This window comes from Pan paniscus, chromosome 2 (genome assembly GCF_029289425.2).
Source record: "Pan paniscus chromosome 2, NHGRI_mPanPan1-v2.0_pri, whole genome shotgun sequence".
Lineage (NCBI taxonomy): Eukaryota > Metazoa > Chordata > Mammalia > Primates > Hominidae > Pan > Pan paniscus.
Window position 1 is genome coordinate 10,063,815 of NC_085926.1, and position 17,180 is coordinate 10,080,994.

The window sequence follows — 17,180 nt, forward strand, 5'->3', positions numbered from 1 at the left end:
ACTGGTCTCAAACTCCTGGCCTCAAGTGATCCTCCTGCCTCAGCCTCCCAAAGTGCTGGGATTACAAACATGAGCCACCACGCCTGGCTGAATCTCCTATATTTTGGGCCAGAGATTTTTTTTCTCTATACCACGTTGCTGAGGACAGTTCTATTACAGACTAAACTCAAAGATCTTGCTTTTCATAGACATCTCTCAGCTCTGGATAAATAATATAAACAAGGTTAAAATCTGAACATTTGGAAGTATGAGAATGTAATTTGTACTTTGCAGATTGTAAATGCCTTCTGCCAGGAAACATCACCTGAGATGAAGGGGAAGGTGCTCACTCGGTTAAAGCACATTGTAGAATTGCAAATAATCCTGGAAAAGTACTTGGCAGGTAAGAGAAGTGTCCTATACTGGTAGTACTACTAGGCCAGTAGTGAGGCAATAAAGCACTTAGCTTTCCCTGATACCAAAACCAGACAAAGACACATCAAAAAAAGAAATCTCAGGCCAATATCCCTGATGAACATTGATACAAAAATCCTAACAAAATACTAGCAAACCTAATTCAGCAACACATTAAAAATATCAGCTGGGCACGAGGTGGCTCACGCCTGTAATCCTAGCACTTTTGGAAGCCAAGGCGGGTGGATCACTTGAGGTCAGGAATTCGAGACCAGCCTGGCCAACATGGTGAAACCCTGTTTGTACTAAACATACAAAAATTAGCCAGGCATGGTTGTGGGCACCTGTAATCCCAGCTACTTGGGAGGCTGAGACAGGAGAATCGCTTGAACCTGGGAGGCGGAGGTTGCAGTGAGCCAAGATTGTGCCACTGCACTCCAGCCTGGGTGACAGAGCGAGACTCCTATCTCAAAAACAAACAAAAGAAAGATTATTCATCATGGCCAAATGGGATGATTTATCCCAGGGATGCAAGGATTGTTCAACATATGTAAATCAATGTGATACCTCCTATCAACAGAATGAAGGACAAAAACCACATGATATTTAAATTGATGCTTAAAAAAATTTTATAAAATTCAACATCCTTTCATCATAAAAAACCCTCAGAAAACTGGGTATAGATCCATAGCAACTATTAAACTGAACAGAAAAAAACTGAAAGCCTTTCCTCTAAGATCTGAACAAGACAAGGATACCCACTTATATAATACCACTATTATGCAATACAGTATTGGAAGTCCTAGCTAGAACAATTAGACAAGAGAGAGAAAGAAAGAAAGGGCATCCAAATTGGAAAGGAAGATGTTAAATTATCCTTGTTTGCAGATGATATGATCTTATATTTGGAAAAGCCTAAAGACTCCACCAAAAAACTATTAGATAAATTCAGTAAAGTTGCAAGATACAAAATCATCATATAAAAATGAGTAGCATTTCTGTATGCCAACAACTAAGAATCTGAAAAAAATCAAGAAAGTAATCCATTTACAATAGCTACAAATAAAATAAACAAAAGTGACAAATAAAATAGGAATAAGCTTAACCAAAGAAGTGAAAGAGCACTATAATGAGTACTATGAAACATTGATGCAAGAAATTGAAGAGCAAATAAAAAAAGGAAAGATACTTCATGTTCATGGATCGGAAGAATTAATATTGTTAAAATTTCCATGCTACCCAACACAATCTACAGATTCAAGGCAATCCCTATCAAAATACCAATGACATTCTTCACAGAAATAGAAAAAAAAAAGGCTAAAATTTATATAGAACCACCGAAGACCCAGAATAGCCAAAGCTGTCCTGAGTAAAATGAATGAAACTGGAGGAATCGCATTACCTGACTTCAAATTATACTACAGAGCTATAGTAACCAAAACAGCATGGTGCTGGCACAAAAACAGATGCATAGACCAATGGAACAGAAGAGAGCCCAGAAATAAGTCCATACACCTACAATGAACTCATTCTCAGCAAAGGTGCCAAGAATATACATTGGGGAAAGACACTCTCTTCAATAAATGGTGTTGGGAAAACTGGATATCCATATGCAGAAGAATGAAACTAGACCCCTATCTCTTGCCATATACAAAAATCAAAATGGATTATAGACTTAAATCTAAGACTTCAAATTATGAAACTACTAACAGCAACAACAAAAAACATTCAGAAAACTCTTCAGGACATTAGAGTGGGCAAAGATTTCCTGAGGAATACCCTACAAGCACAGGCAACCAAAGCAAAAATGGACAAATGGGATCACATTAAATTAAAAAGTTAAGTTCCTTTCCTCTGCATAGCAAAGGAAACACCAAAGTGAAGAGACAGCCCACAGAATGGGAGAAAATATTTGCAAACTATGTATCTGACAAGGGACTAATAACTGGAATATATAAAGATAGGAAAAAAAATTATTCGGATTGAAAAATGGGTAAAAGGTCTGAATAGACATTTCTCAAAAGAAGACATACAAATAGTGGATATGTGAAAAGGTGCTCAACATCACTGAGCCTCAGAGAAATGCAAATCAAAACTGCCATGTGATGTCATCTCACCCTGGTTAAGATGGCTTTTATCCAAAAGACAGGCAATAACAGATGCTGGTGAGAAGATAGAGAAAAGAGAACCTTTGTACACTGTTGGTGGGAATGTCAATTAGTACAAGCACTATGGAGAACAGTTTGGAGTTTCCTCAAAAAACTAAAAATAGAATCACCATATGATCCAGGAATGCCACTGGTAGGTATATACCCAAAAGAAAGGAAATCAGTATACCAAGGAGATATCTGCACTCCCATGTTTATTGCAGCACTATTCACAATAGTCAAGATTTTGAAGCAACCTAAGTGTCCATCAGCGGGTGAATGGATAAAATGTGGTCCATATACACAATGGAGTACTATTCAGCCATAAAAAACAATGAGATCCTGTTGTTTGCAACAATACAGATGGAACTGGAGGACATTATGTTAAGTGAAATAGGCCAGGCACAACATATTTTCACATATTTGTGGGAGCTGAAAATTAAAATAATTTAACTCATGGAGATAGAGTAGAAGTATGGTTACCAGAGGCTGGGGAGGGTAATGGTGGTTGGGGGACTGGGAAAAATGAGGGTGGTTAATAGGTTCAAAAATATAATTAGATAGAATGAATAAGATCTAGTTGTTTTTGTATTTTTGAGATGGAGTCTCGCTCTGTCGCCCAGGCTGGAGTGCAGTGGCACGGTCTCGGCTTACTGCGACCTCTGCCTCCTGGGTTCAAGCAATTCTCCTGTCTCAGCCTCCCGAGTAGCTGGGACTAGAAGTGTGCACCACCACACCCAGCTAATTTTTGTACTTTTGGTGGAGATGGGGTTTCACCGTGTTGGCCAGGCTTGTCTCGAACTCCTGACCTCAAGTGATCCACCTTCCTCGGCCTCCCAAAGTGCTGGGATTACAGGCATGAGCCAGAGAGCCCAGCCAAGATCTAGTTTTTGATAGCACAACAGGGTGACTACAGTCAACAATAACTTACTGTACATTTAAAAATAACTAAAATAGTATAATTGGATTGTTTGTAACACAAAGAAATGATAAATGCTTGAGGTGATGGATACCCCATTTACCCTCATGTGATTATTATACATTGTGTACCTGTATCAAAATATCTCATGTGCGCCATAAATATATATATACCTTTCCCTTTTTTTTTTTTTTTTTTTGAGACAGAGGCTTGCTTTGTCGCCCAGGCTGGAGTGTGGTGGTGCGATCTCTGCTTACTACAACCTCTGCCTCCTGGGTTCAAGCAATTCTCCTGCCACAGCCTCCCAAGTAGCTGGGATTACAGGCATCTGCCAGCACACCTGGCTCATTTTTGTATTTTTGGTAGAGATAGGGTTTCACCATGTTGGCCAGGCTGGTGTCAAACTCCTGACCTCAGGTGATCCGTGCGCCTTGACCTCCCAAAGTGCTTGGGGTTACAGGCGCGAGCCACCCTGCCTGGCCACCATTTAGATTTTAAATGTTTGTTTTAGTTTTTTTCTGTTTGTTAGTTATATATCATTATTTAAAGTGGTTTTATGATAATTGATCATACTTAATATGATATTTCTGTGTTATCTCTGGCCATTTTGCTATGCCAAAACAATGTCAGATGACTTGAATATGTCTTATAAGTATTCAGCCATGCTTGGTAATTTTGGAAACTAGTTTTTAGCCAATGGAGTGACTGAATTTCAAGTCTAATGGTGGTGTGTAATTGGTACACATTGAGCTTCAGCCTGCTGTTTGTTTCAGTCACCCCAGACTATGTCCCTCCTCTTGGAAACTTTGACGTGGAAACTTTAGATATAACACCTCATACTGTTACTGCTATTTCAGCAAAAATCAGAAAGAAAGGAAAAATAGGTAAGTATGTTCTTTTCCTCTTGTCTTGTGTCTCTAAATAAGCTTCATTGAATTAACCTAAAAGTTATGTTTATCATGGCATCAGTAATTGGAACAATTGTATAACTGAACTCTCTCTTTATTAGATTTATAAATACACTGTAATTTAGGGTTATAAAATTACCTCTTCTACCTCTAGGCAGTTTCCAACAGGTTGTTTTCTGAGGGCAATGATATTTGGCAAACATGATTATTAATTACTTGAGTCACTTTTCTCTTTTTAATATAAAAGAAAGGAAACAAAAAACAGATGGCAGCAAGACATCCTCCTCTGACACACTTTCAGAAGAGAAAAATTCAGAATGTGACCCTACGCCATCTCATAGAGGCCAGCTGAACAAGGTATTGGAATGATGGGTATCCGTGAAGGTTTGTGACATCCCAGTGAGATTAACAGAAACCCAGCTTTATTCTCGGCATTTTACAAAGAAAAAAAAATTAGGAAACAGCGAGCCAAAACTCTCTTAGGCGTTGGAGTAATCTCCTTAGTAGCAAAGTTCAGATTAGACTTCAGGTCCTTATTCCTGCCACACACTGTTGACTGTTTTTTCTAATTATTTTCTTGACTGTTTTACTCCCTTTTTTGTACCCCAGCAGTACATTGAATTCTCTCTTGAGGTACTTGATTATCAGTAGTTCCCTTTTACTTTACATTTGTACTGTTCGTAGAATGAGTTTCATGTGTTTGAAATTGCCTGGGCCACATGGATCCCAATTATTTCTGTTGATCAGCCACCATTTATTGTATATTTATTAGGTAGTTTCTGTAAGAGCCCAAGTTTCATATTAATACCACATTTAATAAAGGAGGAAACTGAGATCCAGGGAGGGCAAGTGACTTGCCCAAAGTCACACAGTTAATAAATGCTGGAGCTGGGGTTTGAAGCCAGATCATTCTGGCCCCTAAGCTCACAGTTTTTTGTTTTTTGTTTTTTTTTTTTTTTGAGATGGAGTCTCACTCTGTCACCCAGGCTGGAGTGCAGTGGCACGATCTTGGCTCACTGCAACCTCCACCTCCCGGGTTCAAGCGATTCTCCTGCCTCAGCCTCCCACGATTACAGGTATGCACCACCATAGCCAGCTAATTTTTGTATTTTTAGTAGAGACGGGGTTTCACCATCTTAGCCAGGCAGGTCTCAAACTCCTGACCTCGTGATCCACCCACATCAGCCTCCCAAAGTGCTGGGATTACAGGCATGAACCACCACACCCGGCCAGCTCACAGTTTTCTGTACTAGACCTAAATGCCTTGATTTGCCTAATAGATCATCCCTAAATAGATGACCTGTTAAGGGTCTTGATGTGTGACTTGTATCCCCATCTTAAATTAGGTGCTCTGTCTTGGGAATATTTAGGGACTTGGGCTAGAGGAAGTTGTTATTATAATGAAAATGTAATTTTTTGCATTAAATAAATGCATATTTGCACTTTGAAGTTTTTATTAAAATTCGATTAATATAGAAGATTTATTTATTCTCTTTGTTGCTGTGACTTCCCCATAGGAGTTCACAGGGAAGGAAGAAAAGACATCATTGTTACTACATAATTCCCATGCTTTTTTCCGAGAGCTGGACATTGAGGTCTTCTCTATTCTACATTGTGGACTTGTGACGAAGTTCATCTTAGATACTGAAATGCACACTGAAGTAAGTGACAGGCTAGGATCTCAGAATTTAATCTTCTTTCAGAAGATTAAATAGACCTCAGGTCTATTCTTATTTCACAAAGAACACTGTGACACTGAGGAGAGAAGTTAGATTGACTTTAAAAGCCTTTATATGTGAAAGCAATGATGAATAATCATCCTTATACTGGTGTTTGTAAGTCATAAGGTTTTTAATAATGTGTCAGACATTATAAAATATCATGCCAATGATGTAATCCTTACATTTAGGTTACTACTACTACTACTACTACTAATAAGCTACCTAGATTATTTTTGTAGAGGAGCACTCTTCTGGTTCTTAGAAGTCAATGCCCTTTTCACTTTTTCACATTTGTTCAGCACCCGACAGTTGCTTACTGAGTCCTATTTTGTGTTTGCCACTAGTCAAAGCACTTGCATTTCAGTAGTACATAGAGCATCATGCTTGCTTTCAAATAACTTCTAATCTAATCAAAGAAGTGGAAATAGCTAGCAGTACGGTAGCTTTATTATTATTCTTTTCTTTTTTTTTTTTTTTTTGAGATGGAGTCTCGCTCTGTCGCCCAGGCTGGAGTGCAGTGGCGCGGATCTCCGCTCACTGCAAGCTCTGCCTCCCGGGTTCACGCCATTCTGCTGCCTCAGCCTCCTGAGTAGCTGGGGCTATAGGTGCCCGCCATCACACCCGGCTAATTTTTTGTACATTTTTTATAGAGACAGGGTTTCACCATGTTAGCCAGGATGGTCTCAATCTCCTGACCTCGTGATCACCTGCCTTGGCCTCCCAAAGTGCTGGGATTACAGGCGCAAGCCCCCGTGCCCGGCCCCATAGCTTTATTGATGCCAAATACTGCATTAATGGTCTGAACCAAGGACTAGTGAAACTCTAGTGAGAGAATGATGTTTATATTGAAGTTGGGAGTAGAGGACATTTTTACAGATAAAGTAACTTTTGAGATGGGATTTCATCAGAGAGTAGAATTTCTCCAGGTTTAAGAGAAATTGAAATAGCATTAATTTTCACCTGAAATTTACACGAATGTAGGTACCTTCAGAACAGAAATAGTATCCTTTTTTTTTTTTTTTTTTTTTGAGATGGAGTCTCGCTGCGTTGCACAGGCTGGAGTGCAGTGGTGGGATCTTGGCTCACTGCAAGCTCTGCCTCCCGGGTTCACACCATTATCCTGCCTCAGCCTCCCGAGTAGCCGGGACTACAGGTGCCTGCCACCATGCCGGGCTAATTTTTTGTATTTTTAGTAGAGACGAGGTTTCACCGTTGTTAGCCAGGATGGTCTCGATCTCCTGACCTCGTGATCCACCCGCCTTGGCCTCCCAAAGTGTTGGGATTACAGGTGTGAGCCACTGCGCCCAGCCATATCTTTTTTTTTTTTTTTAATCTTTCTACATCATCTTGCCCTTAGGAGATGCCACATAAATGTGTATTGAGTGAGCAGTTTGCAGTGAGACTGTATTTCACCCATTCTGCTTCTGGCAGTGTAATATAGTTATTCCACTGGGATCACTCTGGGGTCCTGCCCAGAGTTAATAGTAGCAAAACATTAGAGGAAAAGAAGTATGAAAGGATTATTTAATGAACAGACAAAAGGAAAATTCCCTTGAATTAGCCTTTTTTTTTTTTCCCAAACCCTGTGTGTGGCATTCAAAGTCATTTTTTAAATCACAGGATATTTAGGAAACGCATCTTGGATCCACAACTGGAAAGGTATACAGAGGAATTTATAGAGAAAAAGTATGTCTTCTAAACTATCCTGTCTTGAATTATTATTTTACTATTCTGAATATTTATTTTGGACATGCTTGACTTTATTATATGACAGAGCATAATAGCTATCCTTTATATGAGATGGGTGCAATTTCCTCCCTTGCCTCTTTTTTCGTTTTAGAGACAGAGTCTTGCTCTGTCACCCAGGCTGAAGTGCAGTGGCAAGATCATAGCTCACTGCAACCTTGAACTCCTGGGTTCAAGGATCAAGTGATCCTCCCACCTCAGCCTTCCAAGTATCTAGGGCCACTGGCATGCCCCACTACACCCGGCTAGTTTTTTTATTTGTTTGTTTGTTTGTTGGAGACGGAGTCTTGCTCTGTCCGTCAGTCTGGAGTGCAGTGGCACGATCTTGGCTTACTGCAGCCTCTGCCTCCTGAGCTCAAGCGACTCTTCTGCCTCCTGAGCTCAAGCGATTCTTCTGCCTCAGCCTCCCAAGCAGCTGGGATTACAGGTGCCCACCACCACATCAGCTAATTTTTGTATTTTTAGTAGAGATGGGATTTCACCACATTGGCCAGGCTGGTCCCAGACTCCTGACCTCAAATGATCTGCCTGCCTTGACCTCCCAAAGTACTGGGAGTTTGAGACCAGCCTAGGTAACACAGTGAGACCTGTCTCTACAAAACGTTAAAAAAAAAAAAAAAAAAAAAAAAAAAAAACGTAGCCAGGCATGGTGACGCACACCTGTGATCCCAGCTACCTGGGCGGCTGAGGTGGGACCATCACTTGAGTCCAGGAGGTTGAGGCTGCAGTGAGCTGTGAACACAATATTGCACTCCAGCCTGAGCAACAGAGCGAGACCCTGTCTCAAATATAAGTAAATAAATAAATAAAAGTCAAATTATTTACCCTGCCAGGCGCAGTGGCTCATGCCTCTAATCACAGCACTTTGGGAGGCCGAGACAGGCGTATCACCTGAGGTCGGGTTTGAGACTAGCCTGGCCAACGCGATGAAACCCATTTCTACTAAAAATACAAAAATTAGTCAGGCATGGTGGTGGGCACCTGTAATGCCAGCTACTTGGGAGGCTGAGGCAGGAGAATTGCTTGAACCTGGGACGCAGAGGTTGTAGTGAGCCAAGATCATGCCACTGCCCTCCAGCCTGGGTGACGGAACAAGACTCTGTCTCAAAAAAAAAAAATTTTTTTTTCACCCATTGGGAAGTATTAACATGAAATAGCCAGGTGTGGTGGCTCATGCCTGTCCATAATCCCAATACCTTGGGAGGCCAAGGCAGGAGGATTGCTCAAGCCCAGGAGTTTGAAACCAGCCTGGGCAACAAAGTGAGACCCCGTCTGTATAAAAAAATTAAAAAATTCGCTGGGCCCAGGTGTGGTGGTTCATACCTGTAATCCTGGCACATTGGGAGGCCAAGGCAGAAGGATCATCTGAGCCCAGGAGTTTGAGACCAGCTTGGGCAATATAGTGAGACCTCATTTCTTATTAATTAAAAACAAAAATGTAGCTGGGCATGGTTGCGTGTGCCTATAGTCCCAGCTACTCGGGAGGCTGAGATGGGAGGATAACTTGGGCCCAGGAGTTCAAGGCTGGAATAGCTATGATCTTGCCACTGCACATTTAACAAAAAAGAAAGAAAAAAAATTATCATGAAATGACTAGGACATTCCTGGAACTAATCCTTTCCTCCATGTGACAGGCTACAGAAGTTGTGCAACTTGGGCCCCCTGAGCTGCTTTTCTTGCTGGAAGATCTCTCCCAGAAGCTGGAGAGTATGCTGACACCTCCTATTGCCAGGAGAGTCCCCTTTCTCAAGGTTAGTGTAGGCAGAAGCATAGGACTTGGGCATAGTGGATTTGGGAACAAAGGAGGTATTATGATGAAAAAGTTGTCACTTTCTTTGGCATTGTGTTTGGGTCACTGGGTAGCATGGGTGCAGCTGTATTGCCAGACAATATTCATCTTGCTTTATTTATTTATTTATTTATTTACTTATTTATTTATTTATTTAGAGATGGAGTCTCGCTCTGTCGCCCAGGCTGGAGTGCAGTGGTGTGATCTCGGCTCACTGCAAGCTCCGCCTCCTGGGTTCATGTCATTCTCCTGCCTCAGCCTCCCGAGTAGCTGGGACTACAGGTGCCTGCCACCACGCCTGGCTAATTTTTTGTATTTTTTGTAGAGACGGGGTTTCACCGTGTTAGCCAGGATGGTCTCAATCTCCTGACCTTGTGATCCGCCCACCTTGGCCTCCCAAAGTGCTGGGATTACAGGCGTGAGCCACCGCGCCCGGCCTCATCTTGCTTTAAATAGGAAGTCTGAAGGCTGGGCGTGGTGGCTTACGCCTGTAATGCCAGCACTTTGGGAGGCCAAGGAGGGCAGATCACTTGAGTTCAGGAGTTCAAGACCAGCCTGGCCAACATGGTGAAACCCCATCTCTACTAAAAGTACAAAAAGAACTAGCCGGGCATGGTGGTGCAGCTATAGTCCCAGCTACTTGGGAGGCTGAGGCATGGGGAAGAGGAGGTTGCAGTGAGCTGAGATTGCACCAGTGCACTCCAGTCTGGGTGACAGATTTCGTCTCAAACAAAAAAAAAAGTCTACCTGTGCAGTGGCTCACACCTGTAATTCCAGCACGTTGGAAGGCCGAGGCAGGTGGATCACCTGAGGTCAGGAGTTTGAGACCAGCCTGGCCAACGTGGCAAGAGCCTGTCTCTACTAAAAATACAAAAAAAATTAGCCAGGTATGGTGGCGCATGCTTGTAGTCCCAGGTACTTGGGAGGCTGAGGCAGAAGACTTGATTGAACCCAGGAGGCAGACGCTGCAGTGAACCAAGATCATGCTACTCGCACTCCAGCCTGGGCATTAGAACGAGACTCTGTCTCAGAAATAAAAAAAAAAAAAAAAATAGGAAGTCTGAAACAGAAAATAGAAAGGCACTTGGAATAAGAAATGTATTTCTTTTTTTGAGACGCAGTCTCGCTGTGTCGCCCAGGCTGGAGTGCAGTGGTGCAATCTCAGCTCACTGCAGCCTCTGCCTCCTGGGTTCAAGCGATTCTCCTGCTTCAGCCTCCTGAGTAGCTGGGGACTACAGGCACGTGCCACCCCACCCAGCTAATTTTTGTATTTTTAGTAGAGATGGGGTTTTAACATGTTCATCAGGCTGATCTCGAACTCCTGACCTCATGATCCGCCCACCTTGGTCTCCCGATCCGCCCACCTCGGCCTCCCAAAGTGCTGGGATTACAGGCGTGAGCACCGCGCCCAGCCTACGAAATGTATTTCTAAATGCCCTGAACATTCCTGAATCCTGTTCTTTACTTGAATTTTGGTTTCAACAGCCTCCCAAACCAAGCCCGGGCCCATGCCTCAGTGTAGTAGTAAGCTGTCTAGAACGTCCAGAACTTCAGATGTGTATACAGTGTACAAACGTGCACCTAGCATCCGGGGAAGCAGTTGGACGGTACATATAACAAAATGAGAAAATGGGTCTTGGGTATAAGCATTTAAACATTAATATATCCCGTTTCTTGGTTTCTTGATTCATTTTTCTTCTTCGTCTTCTTTTTTTTTTTTTTGAGGTGGAGTCTTGCTTTGTTGCCAGGCTGGAGTGCAGTGGCTTGATCTTGGCTCACTGCAACCTCCGCCTCCTGGGTTCAAGCAATTCTCCTGCCTCAGCCTCCCGAGGAGCTGGGACTACAGGTGCACGCCACCACACCCAGCTAATTTTTGTATTTTTAGTAAAGATGGGGTTTCACCATGTTGGCCAGGATTGTCTCGATCTCTTGACCTCATGATCCACCCGCCTTGGCCTCCCAAAGTGCTAGGATTACAGGCAAGAGCTACAGTGCCCAGCAATTCATTTTTCTTTGTATTCACTATTGGGTCTACTTTTTGAGACAGGGCTTTGCTCTGTTGCCCAGGCTGGAGTGTAGTGGCACAATCTTGGCTCACTGCAACCTCCACCTCCGGGATTCAAGTAATCCTCCTATCTCAGCCTCCTGAGTAGCTAGGACCACAGGCATGTGCCACCGCACTCAGCTAATTTTTGTACTTTTTGTGAAGAAGAGTTTCAGCATGTTGCCCAGGCTTCTACATTTTTTTGTTTGTTTGTTTTTCAATTATAAGAGGGAGGCAGGGCACAGTGGCTCATGCCTTTAACCCCAACACTTTGGGAGTCCAAGATGGGTGGATTGCTTGAGCTCAGGAGTTTGAGACCAGCCTGGTTAATGTGGTTAAACCCCATCTCTACAAAAAATACAAAAACTAGCCATGTTTGTTGGCATGTGCCTGTGGTCTCAGATACTCAGGAGGCTGAGGTGAGAGGATCACTTGAGCCCAGGAATTCAAGGCTGCAGTAAGCTGTGATCGTGCCACTGCACTCCAGCCTGGGTGACAGAGCAGAACCTTGCCTCAAAAAAAAAATTATAGGAAGGAGTCTATTGCCCTACATTTGTCAACCTAAATGATTTCTACTTTTATGTGACCTTTATCTGATTAGTTATGATAGGGCTATATGTCTCAATCAAACACTGTTCCTACTCTACAAAAGCCAATCTCTCAGTCATTGGAAGATGGAGCAAGATTTTTATCCCTCTGTCAGAATACAGTCTTAGGTGAACAATTCATTTCTCCCATCTGCTCCTACCTGGTGACACAGGTTTGACTTGACTCCATTGCGAACCCTTAGTTTCTGAGACGCTATCCAGCAGTTTCTTCACTCATAACTCTGCATTTATTATAGAACAAAGGAAGCCGGAATATTGGATTCTCACATCTCCAACAGAGATCTGCCCAAGAAATTGTTCATTGTGTTTTTCAACTGCTGACCCCAATGTGTAACCACCTGGAGAACATTCACAACTATTTTCAGGTCAGAAGCCTAGACTTAGAAGCTGCTAAGCAAATATGAGGTTTCATTTTTGGCTGAGAAAAAGGAAAATGAGGACAATTACTGAAGCAACTGTCCTAAAATCATTTTTATTTTTAGTGTTTAGCTGCTGAGAATCACGGTGTAGTTGATGGACCAGCAGTGAAAGTTCAGGAGTACCACATAATGTCTTCCTGCTATCAGAGGCTGCTGCAGATTTTTCATGGACTTTTTGCTTGGTAAGTATGTGGGAAGTGTGGAGAGAACTGAGTATATACTTGCTTTTACTTGACAGTCACCAAGGCACTGAAATGTAGAAAAGAAAGAAAAGGTTCAAAAATCTTATGTGAATATGGTTCATTAATTTTGTGGGAGTGTTTTTGTCTGTATTATTTCATTTGATCTTGTACCCTCTGAGTCCTTTGGAGCCACTATGTTAACCCATTTGACAGATTAGGTGACTTGCTGATGAGCTGATAACAGATGTGGCCATCTGATCCTTAGTCCAGTTTCCTTTAGCATGCTTTAATTCCAGATTGTTTGGTGATGAGCTGAACACTGTGAGCTGGGCTATTCCATGATACCTTCATGGAAACAGTGGGACTCAAGGGAACCCCAGAAGGGTACATGGCCTTTAGAGAGATAACGGAAGGAAGTGGAAGGTACAACATGAACAAAAGTAGAACTAAGGGAGGTGTGCCCCTTAAATACTTTTGTTCCTCAGGGACAGGCGTTGGGCTCTCTGTTCTCATTATACAAGATTTCTGGTCAATCCTACCCAAGCTTAAATTTAGCCAAAATTTATTTTCTGAGCTATAGGCATTTATATCCAACTGCCTACTCAACACCTCCTTAGATGTGGCATTGACACCTCACACTCCACATCCAAAATGGAATATGTCATCCCTAGCATGCTCCTTCAGCTTTGCCTGGCTTAGTAAATGGTACCACCAGTTGCCTGAACCAGAAACCAGGAGTTATTCTTTGTCCCTCCCTCTGCTCTCCACCATCTTTTTCCCACATCTGATTGCCAAATCCTGTTGATTTTATTTTCTGTTATAAATAACATCTAGATAGCCATCTGTCCCTGTTTCTCCACTGCTTCCAGACTCCCATTATCTCTCAACCTGGACTGGGCTAGGTTCACACTTGGCCTCTCTCAGTCCATTCTTCACATGGCAGTAAGAGTGATCTTCCTAACATAAACCCAATTTGATCCTATCCCAATTTTGATTTCTGATTGCTCTTAGATTTTTCTTGAGTTAAAACTCTCTTACCTAGCCTCTGGGTCTTCTTCTGACTCCTGCTATTCCACTTATTATGTTATACTCTGCCTCCAGCCTCACTGAATTAATTTGAGCACCCTATATAGCTTTTACGTGGGAGGCTTTGCACATGTTCATTCTCCTGCCAGGACCCCCACTCTTCTTGATCCCCAGCTTTTTCTGACTCATCACATCTCTTGAGATCTGAACTTAAGCATCCATCCTGCCTCTCTAACCCCCAGTTCTCTTCTAACACTCTGGTATCCGTTCGTGATAAAACTTAATCTCATTTTATTATAATTACTTGTTCATCAGTCTTTCCTGCTAGACTCTGAGCTCCATGAAGGCAGATGTCTGTCATTTTTATATCCTCATTACTTAAAAGCAGTGCCTGACAAAAACTTTGAACAATTTATCAAAGAGACTTATAGATGGCAAATAAACATGTGAAAGGGGCCTGACATCGTGGCTTATGCCTGTAATCCCAACAGTTTGGGAGGCCAAGGTGGGTGGATCACTTGAGCTCAGGAGTTCGAGACCAGCCTGGGAAGCATGGCAAAACCCTGTCTCCATAAAAAATACAAAAATTATCTGGGCATGGTGGCATGCATCTGTAGTCCCAGCTACTCAGGAGGCTGAGGTGACAGGATGGCTTGAGCCTGTGAGGCAGAGGTTGCAGTGAGCCAAGATTGCAACACTGCACTCCAACCTGGGCAACAGAACCAGACCCCATCTCAAAAAAAAAAGAAATCTGGGCCCCATGGCCCAGTGAAGTTAACGCAAAAAATAAACCATCTCTAAAAATTATAAAAACAACAATTAAAATAAATACATGAAAGGATGTTTATTACTTCTTAAGGAAATGCAAATTAAAAGCACAATGAGATAGCACAACACACTCACTAGCATAGCTACATCAAAAAGACTTAGCATGCCAAGTGTTGGTGAGAAGGTGGAACAACTGGAGCTCTCACATGCTTCTAGGGGGACTTTACAATGGTACATCCATATTGGGAAATAGTTTGGTAGTTTCTTAAAAAGCTAGACATGCACCTACCATGTGACTCAGCCATTCCATCTTTAGGTATTTAATCAAGGGAAATGAAAGCATATGTCCACCGACCAGGCACAGTGGCTCACGCCTGTAATCCCAGCACTTTGGGAGGCCGAGGCGGGCAGATCATGAGGTCAGGAGATCGAGACCGTCCTGGCTAACACGGTGAAACTCCGTCTCTACTAAAAATACGAAAAATTAGCCGAGCGTGGTTGCAGGCGCCTGTAGTCCCAGCTACTCAAGAGGCTGAGGCAGGAGAATGGCCTTAACCCGGGAGGCGGAGCTTCCAGTGAGCCGAGATCACACCACTGCACTCCAGCCTGGGCGACAGAGCAAGACTCCGTCTCAAAAAAAAAAAAAAAAAAAGGTATGTCCACCAGGGTCTGGTACAGGAATATTTTTAGCAATTTAGCCTGTGGTTTTACATAGTATATTCTAAACTTGTTTCCCATGCTTTTGTGTGTGTGTGAGAGACAGAGTCTCACTCTGTCGCTCAGGCTGGAGTGCAGTGGCGCGATCTCGGCTCACTATAACCTCTGCCACCCGGGTTCAAGCAATTCTCCTGCCTCAGCCTCCTGAATAGCTGAGATTACAGGCGCCTGCCACTGCACCTGGCTAATTTTTGTATTTTTAGTAGAGACGGGGTTTCACCATCTTGGCCAGGCTGGTCTTGAACTCCTGACCCCGTGATCTACCCACCTCAGCCTCCCAAAGTGCTGGGATTACAGGTGTGAGCCACTACACCTGGCTTTTTTTTTTTTTTTTTTTCCCTGAGACAGGGTCTTGCTCTGTTGCCCAGGCTGGAGTGTAGTAACACAATCACAGCTCACTGCAACCTCTGACTCCCAGGCTTATAAATCCTCCCACCTCAGCCTCCCAAGCAGTTGGGACTGCAGGCATGTACCACCATGCCCAGCTGATTTTTCCTTTTTTTTTTCTTTGGTAGAGACGGGGTTTCGCCATGTTGCCCCCAGGCTGGTCTTGAACCTCTGGGCTCAAGTGATCCACCCGCCTCAGCCTCCCAAAGTGCTGGCATTAGAGGCGTGAGCCACCATACCTGGCCCAAGTTCAACATTTTAAGTACATGAAGTTTATTGTACATCAACTATATCTCATTGAAGCTATGGTAGACCAAAAACCTGACACCTAATAGGCCCTCAGAATACATTTGTTGAAAGGAAGAATGACTATCACTGGTGATCAAGAAGATGCTTCTAGAGGAGAAGATCTAGGAAGTCAGATTGTGCTGGGCCTCAAAGGTCAGGCAGAATAATTTAAATGTTGTCCAGGGAAGCCATTTTGGAGTTTTATGATCACAGCCATAATACAATGAAAGCAGTGGTTTAAGAAAACACTTCTGGCAGCAGAGTGCAGGACAGATTGAAAAGGGATGCAAAAAGAACACTCAAAAGGTGTCACTATGATCTACACATGTATTGATAGGGGCCTGGCCAAAATGATGGTCTAGGCTTGGAAAGGAAGGGACAATATGAAAGGTAATCCAAAGATAGAAATGTCAAGACTTGACTCATTAATGTAGGAGAAGGGGTAAGTACCACTATGGGCTGGACATTGATTTAGCAGTTTGACAAAATTATTCCTGTATTTTTGAAGAAGACTACATATCTCTAAAATACAGGGAATGAAGGAGAGCTTTTTGCCCTTCAAAATAAACCTATGGCCCAGGCGTGGTGGCTCACCCCTGTGAAAAGAAAGAGGAAAGAAGAAAAGAAACCTATGAAGACTTCAGGAAAGATTACTTTGGATGTACTTCAGTTTCTACTCTGATACTTAGAGCTGTGATTGAATTTGGTACTTCAGTACTTTCCATTTCAATTCTTTTTTCTTTCTTTTTTTTTTTTGAGATGGAGTCTCGCTCTGTCGCCAGGCTGGAGTGCAGTGGCACAATCTCGGCTCACTGCAGCCTCCACCTCCCGAGTTCCAGCGATTCTCCTGCCTCAGCCTCCGGAGTAGCTGGGACTACAGGTGCCCGCCACCACACCCAGCTAATTTTTGTATTTTTAGTAGAGATGGGATTTCACCGTGTTGGCCAAGATGGTCTCCATGTGTTGACCTCGTGATTCGCCCGCCTCAGCCTCCCGAAGTGCTGGGATTACAGGTGTGAGCCACCACGCCCGACCTCTCAATTCTTTTTTCAAACCGTTAAACTATTGATGGTACAGACTGGAGGCCAGGATCCTTAAATACTATCCAAGTAGTTTTC

The 17,180-nt window shown here is 43.0% G+C and overlaps 1 protein-coding gene across 16 annotated transcripts in view; it reads left to right on the forward strand.

The window, feature by feature from the left end:
• Nucleotides 1–17,180, forward strand: part of FANCD2 (FA complementation group D2) — a 104,905-nt gene that overhangs the window by 72,070 nt on the left and 15,655 nt on the right. For 10 of the 16 annotated variants that reach the window (XM_055110941.3, XM_055110943.3, XM_055110942.3 and 7 more), the window contains 8 exons: nt 274–382; nt 4,233–4,343; nt 4,615–4,724; nt 5,330–5,443; nt 5,885–6,028; nt 9,469–9,585; nt 12,512–12,640; nt 12,758–12,876. In XM_055110941.3, coding sequence (XP_054966916.1) covers nt 274–382; nt 4,233–4,343; nt 4,615–4,724; nt 5,330–5,443; nt 5,885–6,028; nt 9,469–9,585; nt 12,512–12,640; nt 12,758–12,876 — 953 coding nt within the window. The remainder of the gene's footprint in view (nt 1–273; nt 383–4,232; nt 4,344–4,614; nt 4,725–5,329; nt 5,444–5,884; nt 6,029–9,468; nt 9,586–12,511; nt 12,641–12,757; nt 12,877–17,180) is intronic. The other 6 variants (XM_055110949.2, XM_055110948.2, XM_055110952.2 and 3 more) reach the window with 1 other exon arrangement.